General features: G+C 38.4%; 1 protein-coding gene across 2 annotated transcripts in view; it reads left to right on the forward strand.

Moving 5' to 3' along the window:
• The window catches only part of MCM8 (minichromosome maintenance 8), a 274,571-nt gene that overhangs the window by 242,769 nt on the left and 9,281 nt on the right, over nt 1-22,521 (forward strand). For both annotated transcript variants that reach the window (XM_089822938.1, XM_089822939.1), the window contains 2 exons: nt 15,594-15,764; nt 16,437-16,550. In XM_089822938.1, the coding sequence (XP_089679064.1) occupies nt 15,594-15,764; nt 16,437-16,550 (285 nt within the window). The remainder of the gene's footprint in view (nt 1-15,593; nt 15,765-16,436; nt 16,551-22,521) is intronic.

The following is a 22,521-nucleotide window of genomic DNA, read 5'->3' on the forward strand; positions in this document are numbered from 1 at the left end:
TGCACATATTAAATAGATAAAATCTTGTATAAAAATAATATTATGATGCCACTTTTAATTTATATCTATGTGTATGTACATAAATATGTATTATAATGATGTGGTGGAAAAGTCAACCAAAGCCCATTTGAGGTACGCATTAATTAAGTTAAAATGATTAATATTTTAAATGTTTATTTAATAACTCATGCATGTCTAATGTGTGTATCCTGTTATGCATTCGCTAGGTCCTCAACCATGGTGATTCACGATTCATATCCATTTGCCCAATGATGATGATTCTTTTGTGCCCAATTATTTTCTGACAATGCTTCCACCCTTTTGACGTGCTCTCTACAAGGAAATTCTCCGCAGTTAAATCATATTACCATAACAAGTTATTAATCATAAATAGTCATAATGGCTAACTGTCTTTTTAATTTGATGAATTCATGATAAATAATCAACTAGCATGTTATCTTCATATGACTAACCATCTTACCATTTCGTAAGATTATAACAAATTTAACTGTCAACTGACTTCATGTGAACCTCAATGGCTATATGAACATTTTAAATTGGGTAAAAAAATTGGGATGTAACAATATTGTTATCTTCCTCCTTAAGATACAAGTTGCTGTCCATGTATCCCTTTTTGAAACCTTGCTGCTGTACATAATTATCCAGCTTGTCATACCAAGCTCTAGGAGCTTGTTTTAAACCATAGAGTGCCTTCCTCAGCTTGCACACATAGTCTAGATTATTAGTTAACATAATACCTTCCGACTGTTCGACATAAACTTCTTCATTTTAATCACCATTTAGGAAAACAGATTTGACATCCGTTTGAAACACTTTAAAACCTTTGAAAGATGCAAAAGCTAGAAACATTCTAATGGCTTCCATTCGAACCATGGGTGTAAAGGTCTCATAGAAATTAACACCTTCAACATGTGAATATCCTTTGCAAACCAAGTGTGCCTTATTTCTTATGATTTTACCTTCTTCATTTACCTTATTACGAGATACCCATTTTGTTCCTATTACATTCTTGTCCTTGTGTCTAGGCACAAGCTCCCATGTGTTGTTCTTTTGAATCTGTTCTAACTCTTCCTTCATGGTTGCTATCCAATTCTCATCCTTGGCTGCATCTTCATTGCATTTAGGCTGATACAAAGACATTAATGAAAAATCATCACCCTTGAAGTAATTTATATCTCTTCTAGTAGCTCTTGATCTCTTTTCAGCTATTACTTGATCCGTGGGATGATTCTTTTGAAACAACTTAGACGGAGTTTTAAAAGAAGAGGAATCATCATTTTCATCTCGAGTATCATGCTTCAAATGTCCATGTGAGGTTTCAGCTTCATCATGTGAAGAAATTTCACTTCTACTCTATGTTTGATTCTTTTCTTTGGCATTTTCACCATATTTGCTTGTTGTTCCAGCTTGTATGAGTTGAGACGACTATCCACATTGTCACGAGAAATGTTAGTGACTTCATGAATTTAAACATTAGCACTTTCAACAATTTCATGTAACCTTTTGTTGTAACATTTAAATGCTTTACTCTTTGAGGAGTAGCCAAGAAAGATCCCTTCATCAACTCTAGAATCAAATTTACCCAAGTTTTCTTCATCTCTTTTATACTTGACTGTTGCTGGTTCACCTTTCCAAAGTTCATATGGAGTCTTATCGAACTTGAATCTCAACAACTTCCTATTCTGAATATACACAGCTGTATGAACAGCTTCTCTCCAAAAGGTATTACTCACCTTTATTTTGTTCATTAAGCAACGTGCTAGTTCTTGGACTGTTCTATTGTTTCTGTCCACAACACCATTTTGTTGTGGTGTTCTTGGGGTTGAAACCTATCTTCTAATACCATGAAGTTCACAAAAGCTTATAAATTTATTAGAAGTGAACTCTTCACCATTATCTGAACGTAAACATTTGATTTTTAAATCAATTTCATTCTCCACTGGAGCTTTAAACACCTTGAATATATCTAATGCTTTTGATTTTTCATCCATGTCATGCGAGTATAATCATCAATCAGCAACATAGAGTATTTCTCACATTGAAGGTTAATGTTCTAGTTGGTTCACAAAGATGTGTGTGCATTAGCTTAAGTGGCTTAGAGCTGGTATATTCTTTTGGTTTGAAGGAAACTCTAGTTTGCTTCCCTTCTTGACAACTCTTGCAAACAATATGAGCTGGCTTCTCTATCTTTGGTAAGTCTCTAACAACTTCTTTCTTGCTGATCTTGACCATATTGTCAAAGTTAATGTGCCCAAGACGCTTGTCCCAAAGCCAAACATCATCCATGCTACTTAGACAACAGATTTTAGCATTAGAGTCCTCAAGAATGTAGCGATTTTTAGTTCCCTAGTTGCATTTTCTATGACATCTTTCCCTTTCTTAATAGTGCAAGAATTTGAATCAAAATTAAGATCATATCTTTGATCACATAGCTGACTCACACTCAATACATTATGTTTCTGCCCTTTAACATAGAGAACATTTTCTACAACAGTTTGACCATTATTCAACAAGAGATTACCTATACTAGCAACTCTAGCAGAGGAACTACCAACAAATTTTACTTTTCCATTCTTCATGGGTTTAATGGAATGAAACTTAAATCACCCGTCATATGTCTTGAACAACCGCTGTCAATATACCATATATCCTTTTCATTTTTAGTTAGAAGAGCAGTTATGACAACTAGAGCCTTGAGGGAAGCCTCTTGATTCTTCAGCTTCCATACCTTAACAATCCTTGGCACGTTTTTGGTTTTAGCCTAGAGAGTGAAGTCACTCTATTATTTTTGCAAAACCATGAAGTATGACCAAACTTGTTAAAGCTGCAGCATATTAAATTAAATCTTCTAAAAGAATTTAAACTATTCCTTTCAAAACTATACAACTTTCTCCTCGGACCACTCTTGCAATCCATAGCCTTATGAACAAAGTAATTACATCAGAAACAGTACCCATAGAAAAAAGGTTTGTTCACCTTAATGGCTTGATTTTGTTGAGTGGCAATATGCTGTTCACCATTAAAGTTTGGCTTCTCCTTTCTTTTTTAACAAAGAGCATTCACCTTCATCCCAACCATTTCCCTTCTTGTCAAGAGTTGGTGTTTGAGAGGCAAGAATGTCATCCAAATATATGTTGTTGTTGATGTTTGAGAATTTCAAATTAGATAAGGTAGTATATTTACCAATGTTTCTGAATGAGACAATCTCATCTTCAAGCTTGGCTATGTTGCCTTCTTTTAGCTGAATCTGGTTCTCAAGATTTTTACTTATTATCTTGTGTAGATAGGGATATCACAGTTTCTCACAGACATACAGAATAATCCAATGGATACATAAGAAGTAAAATATAGAACATACCATTCATACCACAATACTAGTAGGCAAGGAAGTGATTTTTTTATTGATACCAAAATTCATACATGTACAATACCAATGTTCCACATATTTATAAAGGTTCAGTTAGTTGGAAACCAACCAATGCATTTCCTTACCACCTAACTACCCAACCTGACTAACAATAACAAGTACTAACATAACATTTATTTATTCCGACTACATCTATCCCCCCTAAAACAAGAAGTCGTCTTCCAGACGGCTTTACAACATGAAACAAAACAACATCAACTTCAAGAAGGATTGGAGGACATCCCTGGACCTGGAGTGCCTCGCAACCGTTGCAACTCCCGCTTTTCTGTCTTCTGCTTAGTACGAACGCCCTGAAGGACTCGCAAAGCATCCATCTTTTTGGCTTCAGCCGCTGCCAACTTGCGTTCCAACTTAGCTCGTTCCAACTGCCAACCTGCTAACAGAGCATTCTTTTCTGCTTGGGCTTGCTGATGAAGATGTTTGGCTCGCTGGGCTTCCACAAAAATACTCCGAAAAGCTGTCTCTATAGCAGCTAGAGAGGCCATGAGAGGGGAAGAAGCAACTTGGGTCTGAGGAATGATAACACGACCAATCCAAGTAGAGGCAATTTCTTCCTGGCTGTAGTTACTCTATTCCAAGAGACCCCAATCTGTGTCGCAATTAGTTCGCATGAATTGGGCTAATGCTGCAGCTGTAGTGAGTACACCCTCCAAGTTATATGTCTGCGCCTGTTGAAGGAGTTTACAAGTAGAATGCTCCATAGCCCATAACTTCGTAAGAAATCCTTCTGCTTGAGCTGTAAAAGAAGCTGGAAACAAAGGTTCCTCATGCCCCCTCGGTATTTCCATTGGTTCCTCTAGTCGCGAGAGTACAGGGGACGACACCAACCCCTCTTCTTCTAGCAACTTGTCAGCCTCGTCTAAAACAGTATCTACTCCTACCATTGTCACTTGAGTGCCTGGAGAGGAAGGGTCCTTAGATTGTTCCCCTACGGCCGACTTATCAACAAGAGCCATAGGCTCAACCACTTCGGGCCCGAGAGGTATCTGTAGTCGTACCTTGTGTCCACAATGAGGTTGTCTTCTTAAATTAATCACCCTAGTGCGAGTGGGCTAGTCCGGCGAGAGAAGAGGCTTGATTACTGGAATAGATAGCTTAGAAGCCCCCCATGTCGGAAAGTGTCTGGAGCTGGCATCCTCGGTGGAAGGAATTAGTGGTACCTCAACGTCATTAGGTGAGGAAGCCGACTAAGGAACCTCAGTGACCCCAATAGGAAGGGGTCCTATTGCAGGTGGCAAAAACACTACTTCACTCGGGGTGCCCTGTAAGTGACTAAGGCAAATTTCGGTTGCTTGGGAATTAGAAGATGAGGAATTTGTATCACCTGCGGAGTCCTCAGAACTGGCTTGATCCTCATCCTCTTCCACTACTACGGTTTGGCGTACTTTCTTTTTGGAAGGTTCACCACAACCCAAAGTGTCAAGATGTAGCCAATAAGTCATTGCTGGGTAGTACGGTTCCACTCTACTTGCTGGTACCAATGTCCCACAATGTTCACTACTAATTTGTAGCCGAATCGCCTCCAAGAACAAAGCCACTGCATGATGGGGCATGTAGAAAGCCTTATGCCGCAATTCCAAAAATTCTCGCAGTCTATCAGAAAGGAGTTGGGTCCAGTTATAAACCTGTCCTTGGGATAGGCCCTTCACCACTAGCAACAACCAAAGAGCAATATCCAAGGTGCGACTGCTTGCCATGAGCTTACTTTTTATCAAATCCACCACTACTTCCAACTGGCTTGATCCTCATCCTCTTCCACTACTACAATCTGGCGTACTTTCTTTTTGGCAGGTTCACCACAACCCAGATTGTCAAGATGTAGCCAATAAGTCATTGTTGGGCGGTACGGTTCCACTCTACTTGCTGGTACCAATGTCCCACGATGTTCACTACTAATTTGCAGCCGAACTACCTCCAAGAACAAAGCCACTGCATGATGGGGCATGTAGAAAGCCTTATGCCCCAATTCTAGAAATTCTTGCAGTCTATCAGAAAGGAGTTGGGCCCAATTATAAACCTGTCCTTGGGATAGGCCCTCCACCATTTGCAATAGCCAAAGAGCAATATCTGAGATGCAACTGCTCGCCGTGAGCTTACTTTTTATCAAATCCACCACTCAACGCCATTCCTCATTTGCAATGAAAACCTTTCTCAGCCCCTGGCTATTTTTCAGAATACCTTCCCATTCCTTATTGGTAACATCTGAGCGGCACAGGAGTTTGAGCCATTTTCGCTTATCCTCTCCTGTCATAGGGCCTTTACTCAACTCCTGACCTCGATTAGGGATTCCAAAAACCCTACTAAGTACTTCAGAAGAATAAGAAACCACCACCTGGTGTTGAGCATACTGTATAACAGATTAATGGCCTGCTCCATCGTACCCTGTAATCAAGTCTCAAAGAATGGGTTCAAATTCGTGTAAATCAAAGATTGGCATAAAGATAATCTTGTCTACCTCTACTGTGACCAATGCCTCCCGGAGAGGATGATCTTCGTCTGATTTTTCCCACCATGCCCTACACTCACTGCTGAGCACACCTTCAAAACTAATAGTGGAAGCATTGATCTTCCGTGACAGTTTAATCTTGCCCTGCGTCATGATTGACTTCTGAGTTCTTGCCTATATAGCAGTTGCTTTAGTACCCTTGGATTCCACAATGTGGCCTTGGTTGGGATTTCCCATGCTTAACTTCACCATGTTAGAAAAATATGACCACTCTACAAACTGCCAGCGTGTACGGTAATAACCCCAATGACCTAAAATCACTGTTGGCGTTCCAATTTGTAAGCACTTTATGTAATTTGCATGTACGACATCCGTACGACCACTGCTCCATACTGTCAAACTTCCGTACGGCTTCTCCTTATGCTTCTGCATATGGCCACCCTTTTGTGCAATGTCCTCTATCCATCATCTGTATAGTGGATTGTCCCTCCTCATCAATCCTCCATATGCTGGAAGCCGTATGTAACCTTGCCTTTGACTTCGTATGTGACCTTGCCTTTGACTTTGTATGTCGGCAGCCTGCTTCCTACCTGGATACGATACGTTGGACTATTCTTGCAAAAATCTGTCCGTACAAAAACAATTGGAAGGAGAATGCAAATGGTAATGCCGTACTCTACCCTCTGTACGGAATCCTCTTTTACTTGTACTTTTGATAGGCCGTACGTGGACAAGTACGTTTGCAATCCTTTCCCTGCCGTACGATCTGATAGGCCGTATGTTGCCTTTCGCCTCTATCTAGACACGTCGTCCAATCCTTTGGACTTTACTCGTCTTCCTTTGCTTGCCTCATGGAAAAATGATTTTGGTTGAAGTCTTGGATGTTTATAAGGTAGGTACAAACTTTTCGTTCCTTATATATTTTTAATTTGGACCCATTCACCAAATCTTTAATTGGCTGATTATCAAGGGTAGCTAACTTTATGGCTCCATTTTCTTTTATTTCCATTATTTTATAAGGCCCCAACCAACAAATTTGAAACTTACTTGGCTTTATTTCATTCTTTCCATTGTATTGTAGTACCAGTCGGGTGAAAATTCATCATTTTCAGATGTTTGTCATGTCAAAATTTGTGTCGCTTCTGAGCCACCTTTGTACACCATTGGGCCATTATTCTTCTTTCTTCCAACTGGAGCAATTGATGTAGGCGTTCCTTGAGACTTTCCTCCTCACTTAGTCTGTTTTGAATGCCTATTCTTAAGCTTAGAACCACATATTCTACTGGCATTACTGCTTCCTGCCCATACATAAGTTGAAAGGGGGTATGCCTCGTAGTACCTTTATAGGTTGTTCTATAGGCCCATACTATTGCTGGAATATGCTCTTCCCAGTCTTGACCTTCAACACCACAAGTTTTGTAGAGAATAGCAACCAATATTTTGTTCATGGCTTATGCCTGACCATTCGCCCTTGGATAGTAGGGACTAGAGAAAGAATGAAATATTTTATATTCAATGGTCATGATTCTAATAATGTGATTCACAAAACGCACCCCTCGATCACTGGTGAGCCGTAGTGGAATCCTGAACCGGGTAACTATTTGTTCATAGAGGAATCTAGTGGTACTATGAGCCGTATTATCTGGCAAGGCTCGTACCTCTATCCATTTGGTGAGGTATTCCATGGCCACCACTATATATTTACACCGATGAGTTTTGCTAGTCGGTAAAGGACCCACAAAGTCCAGTCCCCACCTTTCAAATAATTCCCGTGGTTGTGGTAGAAACAGCGCGATGAAGTCTCTTTTGAGCGGCTTTCTTGCTCGCTGGCATGTGTCACAATTTGCTATCCATTCCTTGGCTTCCGCTGTAAACCGACCAATCATTGAGAAATGCTTTAAAATTTCCTACTGACATACCATGAAAAATGTTTAGTATAATCCACTGGAAGGTAGCCGATGCATTACATAGTCCGAAAGGTATCCTATTATACGCGTACACACCATCTTCCACTACAAATGTAGTTTTCAGCTTATCTTCCTCTGCGATACTAATCTGGTTATACCCCGAAAATCCGTCCATAAAAGAGTACTTCTCATGGCCGGCTACTTCTTCCAAAATGCTGTCTATAAATGGAATGGGAAATGGGTCTTTTATGGTTAGAGCATTTAGGCTTCTAAAATCTACACATATCCGAATTTGAGTGCCATCCTTCTTGAGTGATATCACAATGGGAGAAACCCATTCGCTTGTCTGAACTTTAAATATTATCCCTGCATCCAACATCTTTGTGATCTCCTCTCCTACCCGCTCGTCATAGTTTCTATTCATTCTATAGGGTTGTTTCCGTACTGGCCTTGCTCCAGGTATGAGTGGAATTCGGTGGACACACACCTCTGGTGGTACTCCTTTCAAGTCTTTGTATGTCCATGCAAAAACGTCTCTGTATCCCATAAAGATTTTGAGGGCTGCCGCTTTGAGCATAGGATCCCAATCATCACCTATAAAGATTTCTTTGGTTTGCCCTTCTCCTAGGTTTAGGGCCTGGAGATTAGCTTCTTTGTATTCCACTTTTTGGTCAAAGATGTGGGCCGGTGTCGTATCCAGGGCGGTTCCACCTTCTTTGTACTCCATATACCCTTTTGAATATCATTCCTCTGATTCTTGTAACATGTTGTAGTCTGCTTGGAAGACTTCATAATCGCTCATTTGCCAGTGCAATAAACTCTTAACGGAGTCTGTGTCATCCTCCAAGTACTCCCCCAACCTGCGTACTCCTTCCTCATCGGGTTCCATTCCTTCATATTCTTCTTCTTTCGAATTAGATGCCAAGTCTTGACTCACCAATTGGTTTTTGAGATCAATAATGTACTTCCTTCCCTTTGATTCAATAGAGAGGGTGTTTCTTTTCCAGTTGTGATTGGCTTTTGCTACTACCAGCCATCCCCTCCCCAATAAAGCATCATATCCTTTCTTCACCAAGGTAATAACCACAAAATCTAAAAGAAACTGTTGAGTTCCTATTATTACCTTTTGCCCTATCAAGGTGCCAATCGGTTTGATGCCATGCTGATCTGCTCCCACAAGCTGAAATTTGGGCGGCCACAAGGTAGGTTTCCCGATCGCCTTCTAAATATCTTCGGGTAGAACATTTACCCTGGATCTTCCATCAATTATTGTGTTTGAGAGTTTGTACCCCATTATTTCCATCTCTACCACTGCTGGCGTTCTCCCCAAACCTATTGTAAATAAGGTATTTTCTTCCTTTTCCATTGAGGTTTTTCCTTCTTCTACCCCCTTTACTTCTTCTGGTTCCACGTGTTCTATTGTTTTTGGTTCCTCCTAGGAATCCTCCTGCTCAGTTGGCCACATTCCTTGTGTCAAGGCAACTTGTAACTAGGGTAGTGTATCCAGTAATTCCCCAATGGAAGCTGGAATGGAAGTTTCTAATACTTTCTCTTGGCTGGCTTAGCTGTTGTTTCCCCTCTCAACTCATTTTGGATGTTCTACTTTGCCTCCTCAAATCTTGCTTTTTCCACCATGGCCTTCAGGTATGTGGCTTTCTTGGCTTGCATCCTTGTTATTGCGAGTACCTCCTCTTTTGATCCTTCAATATCGAACATGTTCACACCTTTTTCCCTTGGGCAATTCGTATCCTCATGGTTGCTCGGTCCACACCATTTGCAGAGCATTCCTCCATTCTGCCCCCCTCCATTTTGACATTCTTAGGCAAAATGGCTCCATTCGTTGCATCTCCGGCATTGGATCATGGACCATTCTCTAGAATCATATTGGATTGCCCTTCGGGGTGTGTTGGTGTTACCATTGTTATTACTGTTATTGGCATTGCCTCAATGGTTACTCCTGTACCCCCCTTGGGGAAGCTTCTGTATGATTGTTCTTTGGGGGAGTTGCTGGTGGTGTAGATTGTTCTCCAACAAACAATACCTAGGTGTTCCTTGTTTTTAAGTTATAAGGGCAGTCCTTGATAGCATGACCCCCTATCTAGCAATTCTCGCAAAACATCTTTCTAGGACATGCTTCTTTGGTATGACCCTCTTTTTGGCAGTCTATATACCATAGGTCCTTACCTTCTTTCCTCTCCTCCTTATTTCCGGTCACTTCCTTCATTAGCCGTTTGAGGTCCTTCCTCAAGGGTTGGATGGTTTTTGACTCTTCCTCACTCTCCTCGGAACTCTTACTAGAGCTTCCATGTCGTCTCCTCTTCGAGGTTTTAGTTTCACTTTCAATGTCCATAGCCCACATGCAAGCATCTCCAAAAGTGGATGGTGGAACTATCTTCATTTTTTTCCTTAAGGACGGGATGAGTCCTTCAATAAACCATCTTTTCTTTAACTCGTCCGTAGGCTTATTGTCCAATTTGCTGATGAGTTCCTTCAGTCGCCTCGTATAGGCCTTTACTGATTCCTTCTTGTCTTGCCTATTGTTATAAATTTCTGTGACAATTTCATCATCATCTCATAACAATTTGAATTCCTCCTCGAATGCTCTACGCAGGCTATCCCACGTGTTCTTTCCAGCCTCCAAGTTTGCATACCAATCTATGGCAATCCCTCTTAATGTGGCAGGGAATGCCTTTAACCATTCATTTCTATCATTCTCCCCGTTCGCTTGCCATATAGTTATACAGGTTTTGCAATGGCGAGCAGGACCCTCTGATCCGTCTCTCATAAATTTGGGCAATTTTTGTTTATCAATTGCCATTTTCTTTGCTTGTTGCCGCCTTCCCAACAGAACCCCTCCTCCCCAAGAGACACCACCACTCAGTGGAACCCTACTCCCAAATGAGACACCACTTCTTAATGGAACTCCCCCTCCCGATGGAACACCCTTGCTAGATGGAAGTCCACTGCCAGAGGGAACACCCTCTTTCGATGGAACTCCACTTCCTGATGGAAGTTTACCTCTAGATGGAATGCTACTTCCCAATGGACTAGACTCTTGACCCCTTTTCTTCTCTTGAGCGAGTTCTTGCGGTTCAGGGGTTTCTGGTTTCCGGCATGCGGACTACCTTTCCGGTGTGTCTGAAATAACCAAATTGGCTAGTTCCTCAATAGTATGTTCAATCCACCCTTCCTGACTTTGATGGGAATTTTCTTGTGTTCTCCAGTTACAAGGCCTCTCTTCTTGCTGCTGGAGACGTAAGGTTCTTATGGCTACTTCCTTCTCAGTTTGCTCCTCTGGTATTGTCCTCCGATATATATTTGGAATTAAGGTCATGAAGTAATTTAGTGCCTATCTCCCTCTCTTGGCTTCTTATTGGGTTCCTCTCCTTTAGAATTTTGTGCCTCCTCAGTAAATCGTTGAAGAACTTGTTGCCTTGTTCTTTCCCTCTCAATTTGTGCTCTTTCGTCCTCAATATGTACAAGATTCCTTGCCAAAAGCTGAGGAATCTATCCTAGGAGATTGTACACCGCCGGTGGCATGGCAAGTTCATTGCGTACCGTGCTCTCAGGAACCGTCCTCTCGCGGGCTTCCTTTTGCACATATTGCTCGACCGCAACTTCCCACGCTGTCACCCCGTACCTCCAGATCCAAACTTAGGTAGCGATGCCAAAAATGTAGATAGGGATATCATAGTTTCTCACAGACATACAGAATAATCCAACCGATACATAAGAAGTAAAATATAGAACATACCATTCATACCACAATACCAGTAGGCAAGGAAATGATTTCTTTATTGATACCAAAATTCATAAATGTACAATACCAATGTTCCACATATTTATAAAGGGTCAGTTAGTTGGAAACCAACCGACGCATTTCCTTACCACCTAACTACCCAATCTGACTAACAATAACAAGTACTAACATAACATTTATTTATTCCGACTACATCTTGCCTTCCTCATTCTGAATTTTTAGATCAGTCGAGTGCTTTTCAGCTTCATTAAGAGCCATAGCAATCTTCATCTTTTCTTCACTCTCAACTTGCAACAGGTCAACAAGATTCTAATTTTTCTTTTTGAGCCTTTTGATTTCAGCCAAGGCAATGACTAGTTCAAGCTCTAGGTCAACTCCATCATCATCCATAACTACATCTTCAAGAAACTCTTGGTCTTCAAGCTGAGCATGTTCTGTAGCTATACGAGCCATATCCTCTTGAAGATCCATGCCAAAAGAATTATGTAATTTCTCCCAAACTTCTTGAGCTGAATTGAGAAGAAGATATTTGTCATGTAAGGAATCAACAAGGCAGCTCAAAATAGCACTCATTTCTTTTGCATTCCCTGACATTGTTTTTTTAGAACTAGGGGGATTGATAGGAGAAAATATTCAGCTGAAACACATTCCCAAACATTTAATCCAAGAGATTTGAGATAGATCATCATTCTGAAATGCCAAATAGTGAAGTTGGAACCATCAAACTGAGGAACTCCACAATGTTCATGCGCTTCCAGGTTCAAGTTATCAACAAGCATGAACAAGATCTCATCATTTTGAGGGTCATCCTCATTGTTGGAAAAATTTGCAGAGTCATCTTTTGAATATAAGACCCTTTTTTATTTATCACCTTTCCAGTGTTGCTTAGCAAATCTTCTTGTTCTCCTAGCCTTTGTGTTCTTTTCCTCTTGGCTGTCATCTTCTCTATCAAAAGGACATTTTGAAGCAAAGTGGCCATGTTTCCCACAGCTAAAACACTCAAGAGAGATCTTGCCTTTGCTCTTACTAGGACCATTTTTCAGCTTCCTCACAAGATCTACAATTTCGTCATTTGAGCCTTCATTTGAACTTTCACCTTGTTTCTTTTCTTCATCCTTACTGGTGTTAGAGGCTTTGAATGCCATCTCAATTTTGGAGGTGCCTTCAACATTTGTTCTCATCTCATAGGTAGTTAAAATACCATGCAACTTATCAATGGTGAGAGTATCCAAATCAAACATTTCTTCAACAACAAATACCTTAGCATTAAATTTCATAGTAAGAGAGCGAATAATCTTTTGAACCAGTATTTTCTCAACAATTTTTTCTCCCAAGCCTTTCAACGCATTACAATTTCATCAACCTGAACAAAAACGGTAACAATGCTCTCATCTTTCATGTGAAGACTTTAAAAAATAACCCTATGTGTTTGAACCTTGGCATTCCTAACTTTGACATCTCCATCTTAGGCAGTGAACAACTTGTCCCATACTTCTTTTGCTGAGGTACAATGCATGACTTTCACAAATTCAGATATAGTCAGTCCATATAATAAAGCATTCATTGCTTTAGCATTGTTCTCAAAATCCTTTTTGTCATTGGGATCAGTGGGTGGTTGAGCTGGAATGGTGTAGCCATTAATCATACTAAGATAAACATCATAGCCTAAAGACATAATGTATGTTTTCCTACGTACAACCCAAAAGACATCGTTGGTTCCATCAAATAAGGTTGCGCAGTTTGTGGCAAGACCTTGTAAAGCACTCATGGAGACACAGGACAGATCTACTTTTCTTTTAAGCTTTGAAGGAGAGACTCGGCTCTAATACCAATTGAAAAACTTAAGAAATGCTAAGAGGGGGAGTGGGTGAATCAATATTTCAAAAATTCAAAAGTAAACACAACTGAATGAACACAAAGGAAATAGAGATACAAGGATTTATCTTGGGGAAACCCTTTTGGGTAAAAACCATGGTATCACTAATCATTGCAAATGTGGGCTCCAACCCAGTACATCTAAGGCTCCAACCTTCTCAACAAAAAATAGGCTTCAACTTGATCAGACTGAGCCAACTACATCTAAAGGCCACAATCTTCAGCTAACTGATGAAGCAACAATATTAGAACTAGTTTAAGTCTTGTTTTATCATAAAGTGATAAAATGTTGTAGACTAGAATACAAATGCAGCAACATACTGTTCTCACATAAATGAGTTCAAGTACAATAGATGAACTTCTTGTAGCAGACCTCACCACACAAATGATGTGTTCCTCACACCGTTGTAGATCTCCTTCCTCAAAAATTTGCCTATCCCACCGAGTGTGTAATCCCTTGTTTACATCCTATATTTAACTCGCCCAAGCAACTGACATCACTTCATAACGAATCCCCAAAAATATCTGGTCTTCAGTCCACAAAAAACTTGTACTCATCCTATACACACCTGTCCATGTTCTCCTATCACTTATAAAAAATGATGATCTGCACTTCAAAAATCTCCCAAGACTCCTCTTCCAGGTGCCTTCATCCCATTTTTTCTTCAAGCAGTTACATTTTTGAGTCATTATTATCATTGATTATTAGTAATGAGTTTAGGACAGAAGAACTCATCATGCGACCAACGTCTAATCGCTAGCATTTATGTTCCAGAATAATTGATGCTTCTCTAAATAGCTTCACCTAATGTGTAGACATTTTATTTATTCCAGGCAACTGAGAATGTAACACTGCTTAATCAAATAATCATCAATTTCGGCATGTAGTATGTAGAGGCCCGAGCACAATAGATAGAAACATTTGGCAAATATGCAAATTCGAAGAAACAAACTACCAAGGAATCGAGGCATCTGTGGAACCATTTCCCGTGGATGAAACATGTCCCCATAGACAACCTCATACTCCCTTGGATGAAAGACTTCCTTGTGGACAACTATACTCCTGAGAACAACATTCTCCCATGGAGACACAGGCGGAAGACTATTTTCCCGTGGACTACCATTCTCCCATGGACACACAACTGGACGACCATTTTCCTGTGAAGACACAGGTGAACGACCTTTTTCCCATAGACTACCATTCTCCCGTGGAGACACATGCAACCAACCATTTTCCCATGGACTACCATTCTCCCTTGGAGACACATGCAAATGACCATTCTCCCGTGGAGACATGATGGATGACAACTTTCCCGTGGACTACCATTCTCCCATGGAGACACAAGTGGACAACCATTTTCCCGTGCAGACACAAGCGAACAAGCATTTTCCTATGGACTACCATTCTCCCGTGGATACAAGTTACTCATCCAAGAAGAAATGAAAAATACTAACAATACACACACACACACATATATAGGGAGATAGAGAGAGATATGGCCATAACTGATAACAACAATATTAATATGTAAATAAATCATGAATACATATGTATATTCATATATATATCTATGTGTGTGTGTATTAATATTGTTGTTATCAGTTATGGCCATATCTCTCTCTATCTCCCTATATATATATATATATATATATATATATATATATATATATATATATATATATATATATATATATATATATATATATATATATATATCATTGTCTATGTAAATACATATACATATGCATACATGCATAGTACACACAGCATATGTATATATATAATATATACATATGCACATGCACAATAATTTTTCAAAATATATATATTGAGAGAAAGAGAGATATGTCCATAACAGATAACAACACTATGAATAGGTAAATAAATCATGAATTCATAGATATGTCTTCGTTTTCTTAGTGCAGTATATATCTGACATAATAAACTCGTAATTTGTGTCCTTAGAAAAGATCCATAGAGTTGGCACGTTCTCCACAAGATTCAAACATGCATTGCAAAAGCAATGTGTCCTCAGAACACTACTGAACTTTTAGTTGACTTTCTTTTAAAATTTTCTTGCATATTTGTTTTGCACGAAATGATTTTGAAATACTGCGATTTGTGTCTAAGTTATCATCATCAAATGATTTTTGCAGGATGTTGTAGAAATTATGAAGGAGTCTTTATATGAAAAACTTGTAGATGAGAATGGATGTGTTGATTTCGGACGTAGCGGTGGAATGAGTCAACAAAAGGAGGGAAAACGCTTTTTGAGTGCTCTTCAGAGACGGTCTGAATTGCAGCAGAAGGCCTGCTTTCCAGTTTCTGTAAGTATTATTATATTAATATATATTTTTTGTATGGATTGTCTTTGGAGAAAATCATGTCTGTCACTTGTATTCAACAAGTCTTAATAATGTTTCACCTTAGATAGGAATGCGAAACATCATTTTTCCAATGTTCACTAAAACTCTGGAATGATAATTTTCTGGATGACCATACATAATCTTGTCATGTCTCCTACCTCCTCTTTTTCAAACGTATGGAATGTGCATGTTGTACCCAGCAATAGCAAAATATGAGGTACCAGATGGTATATGTATGCAATTTTTCTTTACTTTGGTTGATTCCTTTTTTCTTGTGTAACCTATGGTTTAGTTGCCACAATCAAGAAGCACGGCCTTCTCTATATTTGACTTGGACTTCTGCCCATTCTTGTTAATTGGAGTTGTGTGGTGTATGTTACCCAATTTCTAGATTTTGTCCATTCTGCAATTTGATCATAGAGATTCACTATGAAATCCTTGATACTTTAGTGTTTAACCACTTGCGTTCATTCGTTTTTACATTTAGGCTTACATTCTTCAATTAATAGGATTCGCAGTTGATTGACTTTCATGCTTTCTTTCTAGTGGATTTTAATGCTTATTCAAATCATAGTAACTGTTATATTGAGTATGATACATCTTTTATTTATCTTTTTCATTATGGGTGGTTAGGAGCTTTATCTTCTTGCGGATGAAATAGGCCTTAGAGTTCCAGACGTAGATATGCTCATTGAAAATCTCAATAGCGCTGGATATTTGCTTAAGAAAGGAAACAAAACCTACCAGGTTGGTACATTATGTACAACACCCTTATTTTATTTTAAGTTAATGATAACTAGCATCATAGCAAATCTTTTGATAGATAAGATGGTAAGTCCAAATATGCTTGACAACTTCTGTTTCATGACAACCATGCACTTGCAAACATTGAGATCAAGGTCATCACTAAAAATAAGACATTTTATTTTAAGAGATTTTTTATTGGAAAAATGAGGATATGCCACTTGAAAAACAATGTATAAGCTAGTCTAGATATGGTGGAATTTATGTTTATCTAAAATGTATGTCTGGTTTTGTTTGCATTTTACATATTGTATTCTATTATCGTTTAGTATTTACAATTTTAATTATGAGAGGGAGCCACATGTAATGGTTTTTTTCAAGCAGCCAACTACACCTTGACGACAAAGCTAATCTTAGCTCCAACAAAGATTTGATAGCTATATTATTAGAATCAATAAGGATGAAATACCATGAGGTCCTTGGAAGTTTTACAGAGTTTCAACCTACAATATATTTGTTTCTACAATAAATCTGTAGACCCGTGAAGAAGTCTGACAGCACTCTGTTACCCTGGAAACTAAACAAGACTGAATTAAATAAAACATTTTATTTTAAGAGATTTGTTATTGGAAACATGAGGAGGATATGCTACTTGAAAAACAATGAATAAGCTACTCTAGATATGGTGGAGTTTATGTAGAATTGAGTCCATATTATGTATTTGTTATTTAGTTTTCTGGCTTTCATTATGTTAACATACAAAATATTATACTTCGAAATATAAGTCCAGTACAAATAATGTTAATCTCAAATTCAACTTTATGACCACATTGATCTCAAATGTATGACTGGTTTATTTTGCATTTTACATATTGTGTTCGACTATTGTTTAGTATTTACAGTTTTAATTATGAGAGGGGGCCACATGTAATGGTTCTTTTCAAGCAGCCAACTACCCCTTGACGACAAAACTAATCTTGGCACCAACAAAGATTTGATAGCTATATGATTAGAATCAACAAGGATTAAATACAATAAGGTCCTTGGAAACTTTACAGAGTTTCAATCTACAATATATTTGTTTCTACAATCAATCTGTAGACCTGTGTAGAAGTCTGACAGCACTCCGTTACCCTGGAAACTAAACAAGACTGAATTAAATAACTCCAGCTAGGACCCCAATTTATAGGAACTTGTGAGGATAAATACCATTTTGGTATCATAAGACAACAGATAACAAAACCACCTGGAAAAACCTCAACCCCACCCCCCACCCACAAAAATAGCCTTTTACAGATGCTCTTATAGCTCTCATAAGGTATCTCTCATGCATGTCCACCCGTATAAGGAATCTGTCATAAACCATCATAAGTGTTCTCATAGAATCTTATGGCAGCTGTCATAACAGTCATAGATGCTCTTACAACCTCTAACAAGTGTCCAAATATTTGAAAATAGAGGATTCCAAGAGAGGACACCTAGCTAGTTTGTCAATTTCCTAAATGAGACAAATGGAAAAATTGACTTTTCTTTACATGGTCTCTTTCACAACTGTTGGTTAAACAGTTCAAGATCTAATGGGTAAAATAAGGATTTATAAGGTTGATGGCACCTAAATCCTAATGTTCTCCCACTTGACATCATGCATAGTAAATTACCCCATAGACGTACAAAAAACAAATCAAGTACAGTGATCAAGGCCCATGGCCTTTCTACACCAAGAGAACTTTTCTATGGTCACTCGCTTCATGAGAGAATCTGCGACATTATCCAAAGAGTCAACTTTTTCAATCAAGGCCTGTCCACTTTCAACCATTTCTCGCACAAAGTGATAGTGAACATCAACATGTTTAGTATGAGAATGCTACATAGGATTTTTGGCCAAACACATTGGCACTCTGATTGTCGCTAGCATGATGTGGTCATTTGCAGGGCCAATGCTCAGTATGAATGCAATGACATGATTATATATTATGGATTGAATGATGAATGCAATTACATCAATCCAGATGCATGTATGTATTCCATTATTATGCTACTACTGTATACGTAGGCGTGACAGTGATGGCTATAATGCATATGTATATGGCGGAATGTATGATGGTATCATGGATGGATGTATGCAAGGTGATGGCACTTGCATATGCATCTTTACTAACTAAATGTAATGCATATCATGATGGTGATTACAAGACGATGGTTGCTACAACTGATCATCAAGCTATCAGTCCATCATATAATCAATGTGCTATGGTGGTGTTTACAAATGATCATCTATGGCCACTTGTAGATAAGATCATAGCCATGTTACCTACATGGTGGATAGATTTCATGTTGATAGCCAAGCTCCATCTATCATCACAAGTTTATTTCTTTGCTATAAAACACCGATTATGTACAATCAATAAGGTATGTTGATTCCTTGCCAAAATTATTTATTTCATAATATTGGGATATCACATGTTTACTTGTTCCTATCTTGACTCTAAATCAGATTTGAACCTCTTGAACACTAATTGTTGTCTATTAGTGTCAAACACTTAGTCATATACTAGGCAGAGTTAGAAGGTCATCACTACGACCGAGCTACTCTATATAGGCCGAGTCATATATAGACTTGTAAATAAACATGTAAATATCAAACTCTATAGGAGCAGAGCAAGTCTTTGCCCACTGAGTATTTTCAATATGAGCCGAGTAATGTTTACCGAGCAGTTCGAGCATATTGATGCTGAGTTACATAGAAGGTGTTGAGCACAGTAGAGATCGAGTGTCAGCAACATGTACAGTGAATGCCGAGTATTCGAGACAGTTAGTGCTGAGCAATGCCGAATTGACATTCAAGTCATGAATGATACAAACTTGGAGATAAACCGTTTCATGTCGACATTGTCAAGATATTTAATAGTTGTAGAGGTTGTTATAGAGGTTATTACACGTTTTCTGATGTGAATCACGGATCCCTATGTGCTGTGATTAACCAATCAGATGAAGAGGTGAAATAAGGAAGCATCTAAAAAACTCTTTATGAAATCTTTAAATGGAGCAGATCTAAACTTAGTTTATGGTGTGGTGAGGAGCGAACAAGGTATTTGTGCGATCACAAAGTAGATTAAGAGTGAAAGTGCGAGCATTGCAAAGAAGGCAAACGAGTTAAGTTTGGTTATTCCAGAACAGAGCAAGCAACCTTGTGAAAGCGGTGAAGGAAAATAAAGCTACAGTAGATCGAAGATCAAATTAGATTGAAGAGAGGAGATACAAAACCAACTTATCAGAAAAAACCGAGGATCAAGTACTAAATCAGTTTTAACAGATTGAGTCAGAGATAATCTCTTAATAGAGTGGTCTTAACATATCTTTGTAAATTTTCTAACACAGTCCTTACTATGTTGTAAGTGTAAAATCCTCTAACAGGCTAAGACCTAATAGTCTTCACAACTTTTAACAGGGTAGATCATTGGATATAGTCAAACATTGTAACTCTAACAGGTTAACTTTATTACTGTAGTAGTGAAAATTTGTAGGTGTCATCCTTGCCCTAGTTTTACCTTCACCTTGGAGAGTTTCTAGGTAACGAAATCTTTGTGTCATATTATTACATTTCATGCATGTAATTGATAGATTAGATCTATATGTTATTACAGTTTGATTTTACAAGTTATGCATGCATTGGACATGAGATAGTAAATATGGTGAATGCAAGAAAAAACTATTGAAAGGTTTTAAGTGTTACAGATCCTGATTCACCCCGTTTCCCAATTAAGACTTCCAACATAACCTTCATCTAAAATTCGTTCTTCAATCTCCACATGAATTCCATTTGAATTTGTTCCTCATCAAAAACTTTCATGGTCATCACTCTTGATGGTGCTTCCCACTTTTCTCTTTACCTTTCAACTCTCAAAAACTAGATCTTGCTCTCCTCTTGACACTTCAAATCTTGGCTCTATGAATGGATCATGCTGCCCAAAATTTAACTCTGGACACTAGAGACCTAAACTGCCACTAAGCCTACAAATATTTGGGATAACTGCTCTACCACCAAGCGAAACTAGGGGTTTCCATTTACAATAACGTGACGGTGTGAAAAGGTCACAACAGTTTGAACAAGGGAATCATAAATCATATAAAGCCACCATCCAAGTATTGATTGCAAATTGACTTAGGAGCAAGACAACCGATTTTCTTTAAAGAGCAATAATTGATTGATAGAGTGGCCATATATTAGACTAGATCAATTAGAATGTAATCAACTACAAGGAGGTATCTTATGTTGATAACAATTGTTTATGTTTACTTATTGGAAACAAGATCTAAGTTGTGCTTGGTAGAGGGCATTCTTAGTGAATGTTGAGATTAATCCAATCCATGCTTGGTAGAGATAATTCTTAGTGAATGTCAAGATTGATTCAAGCCATGCTTGGTGGAAGACAATCTTAATGAATGTCAAGACTGATGTAAACTATGGTTAGTGGATGGCATTCTTAATGAATGTTGTGACTCCAAAACAAAATCCTACAAGAGACTCTAAAAATATCTTAGAGACCATATATACTGATAGTGGAAAATACATATACATATGTTGAGATTGATATGCCTCTATGGGTATTCATAAGGCTTGAAAAGAGATGAAATATCATCCCAAGCCTTAAACAATGGATAAACCATATGTTGCTTATCCTTGAGGTCTTAGTAGAGGTGAATCGAAATAAGATTACAAATAGCTAAGGATCATTCTAGATTTGGCCATAAGGCATCTAGAGTTCCTATAGGTCCTCACTAGAGAGCTAGCAACCTATTTAGAATCTCCCTAAGGATTAGGTGGGAGGTAATTGGGGATTAGGATATAGTTTCTTTCATTTACATACATACCAATGTTACAAGCCTCAAACTTGACAAAGCCCAAATCGGGCTCAGGCTCGAACTTAGACTCAACAATTAAAAAGTCATGAAATTCAAAGATTTTTAAGGATTTAAAGTTTTTTTCATGCATCATTTAGCCAATTAACATCAAAATCACAATAATTGAGATAGATAGAAACTACTTGCACACATACACAACTTTGCATAGATCACATAAGTAAAAATGCAGATTTTTGAAGGAAATTACTTTAAGTTCAAATAAATATTACAATAGTAACATAATGTCACTGTCAAATTTCCTCCTATGAGTATGCCTCATAGTAGCCTATGTCTTCCTACAAGTATGCCTAAGATAAGTCACAAAATAATCTAGATTTATCCTCTCTCAAGTTTGTTGAAGCCTCCTCCAAATGCTTCTTTTAACCCATCTCAATACTTAGATGCAACCTACAAAGTGGCACAAACAATCAACAACCAATATATAAGAGAACCAATTTGTCAATCTATCTCCTAAAACCTCAATACTCTTCTCTCAAGCCTTCTTTCTCTATTTTTTGTGTTTGCAATTGATAGAATGACCTTTTTAGGTCTGAGATATGCAAGACATACCCAAAAACGAAAGGAAGAATTGTTAAAAAAATGTTTTTTTTCCTCTTTTTACACGTTGGTTGGCGTAGGGTCAGGGCAACAAGACTTAGAAAGTTTGGGGAGTCCCATGACTCGACCGAGTCAGAGGCAAGAGGCTCCCAACCTTGCCTCGGAACATGTAGAGTCCTTGAAAGATACATACATACATACATACAGATATAATTTATGTATGAAATCTATGAACACTTGTTGAAGGCTTACGCATGAAGGAACATGATTGTAATCAATCTAGGAAGTGGGGACATTACATTGGTATTAGAGCATCATCTTGCCATCGTACAGGGTATGTAAATGAATCTATGAATCATTGTAGTTGATAAAAGGAACTAAACCATAATAAGAGAATAACTAGAGCGAACTCAATATATGAATATATAGGCAAGAAGTTAGACACGACTAGATGAATTTTGATGCTATTTCGAAGAAGACTTTGATCCGTGGCTTTAGAAGATGAGGGAAAACT

Source organism: Cupressus sempervirens, chromosome 3 (assembly GCF_028749045.1).
Source record: "Cupressus sempervirens isolate cs-2001-9-10 chromosome 3, ASM2874904v1, whole genome shotgun sequence".
Taxonomy (NCBI): Eukaryota; Viridiplantae; Streptophyta; class Pinopsida; order Cupressales; family Cupressaceae; genus Cupressus; species Cupressus sempervirens.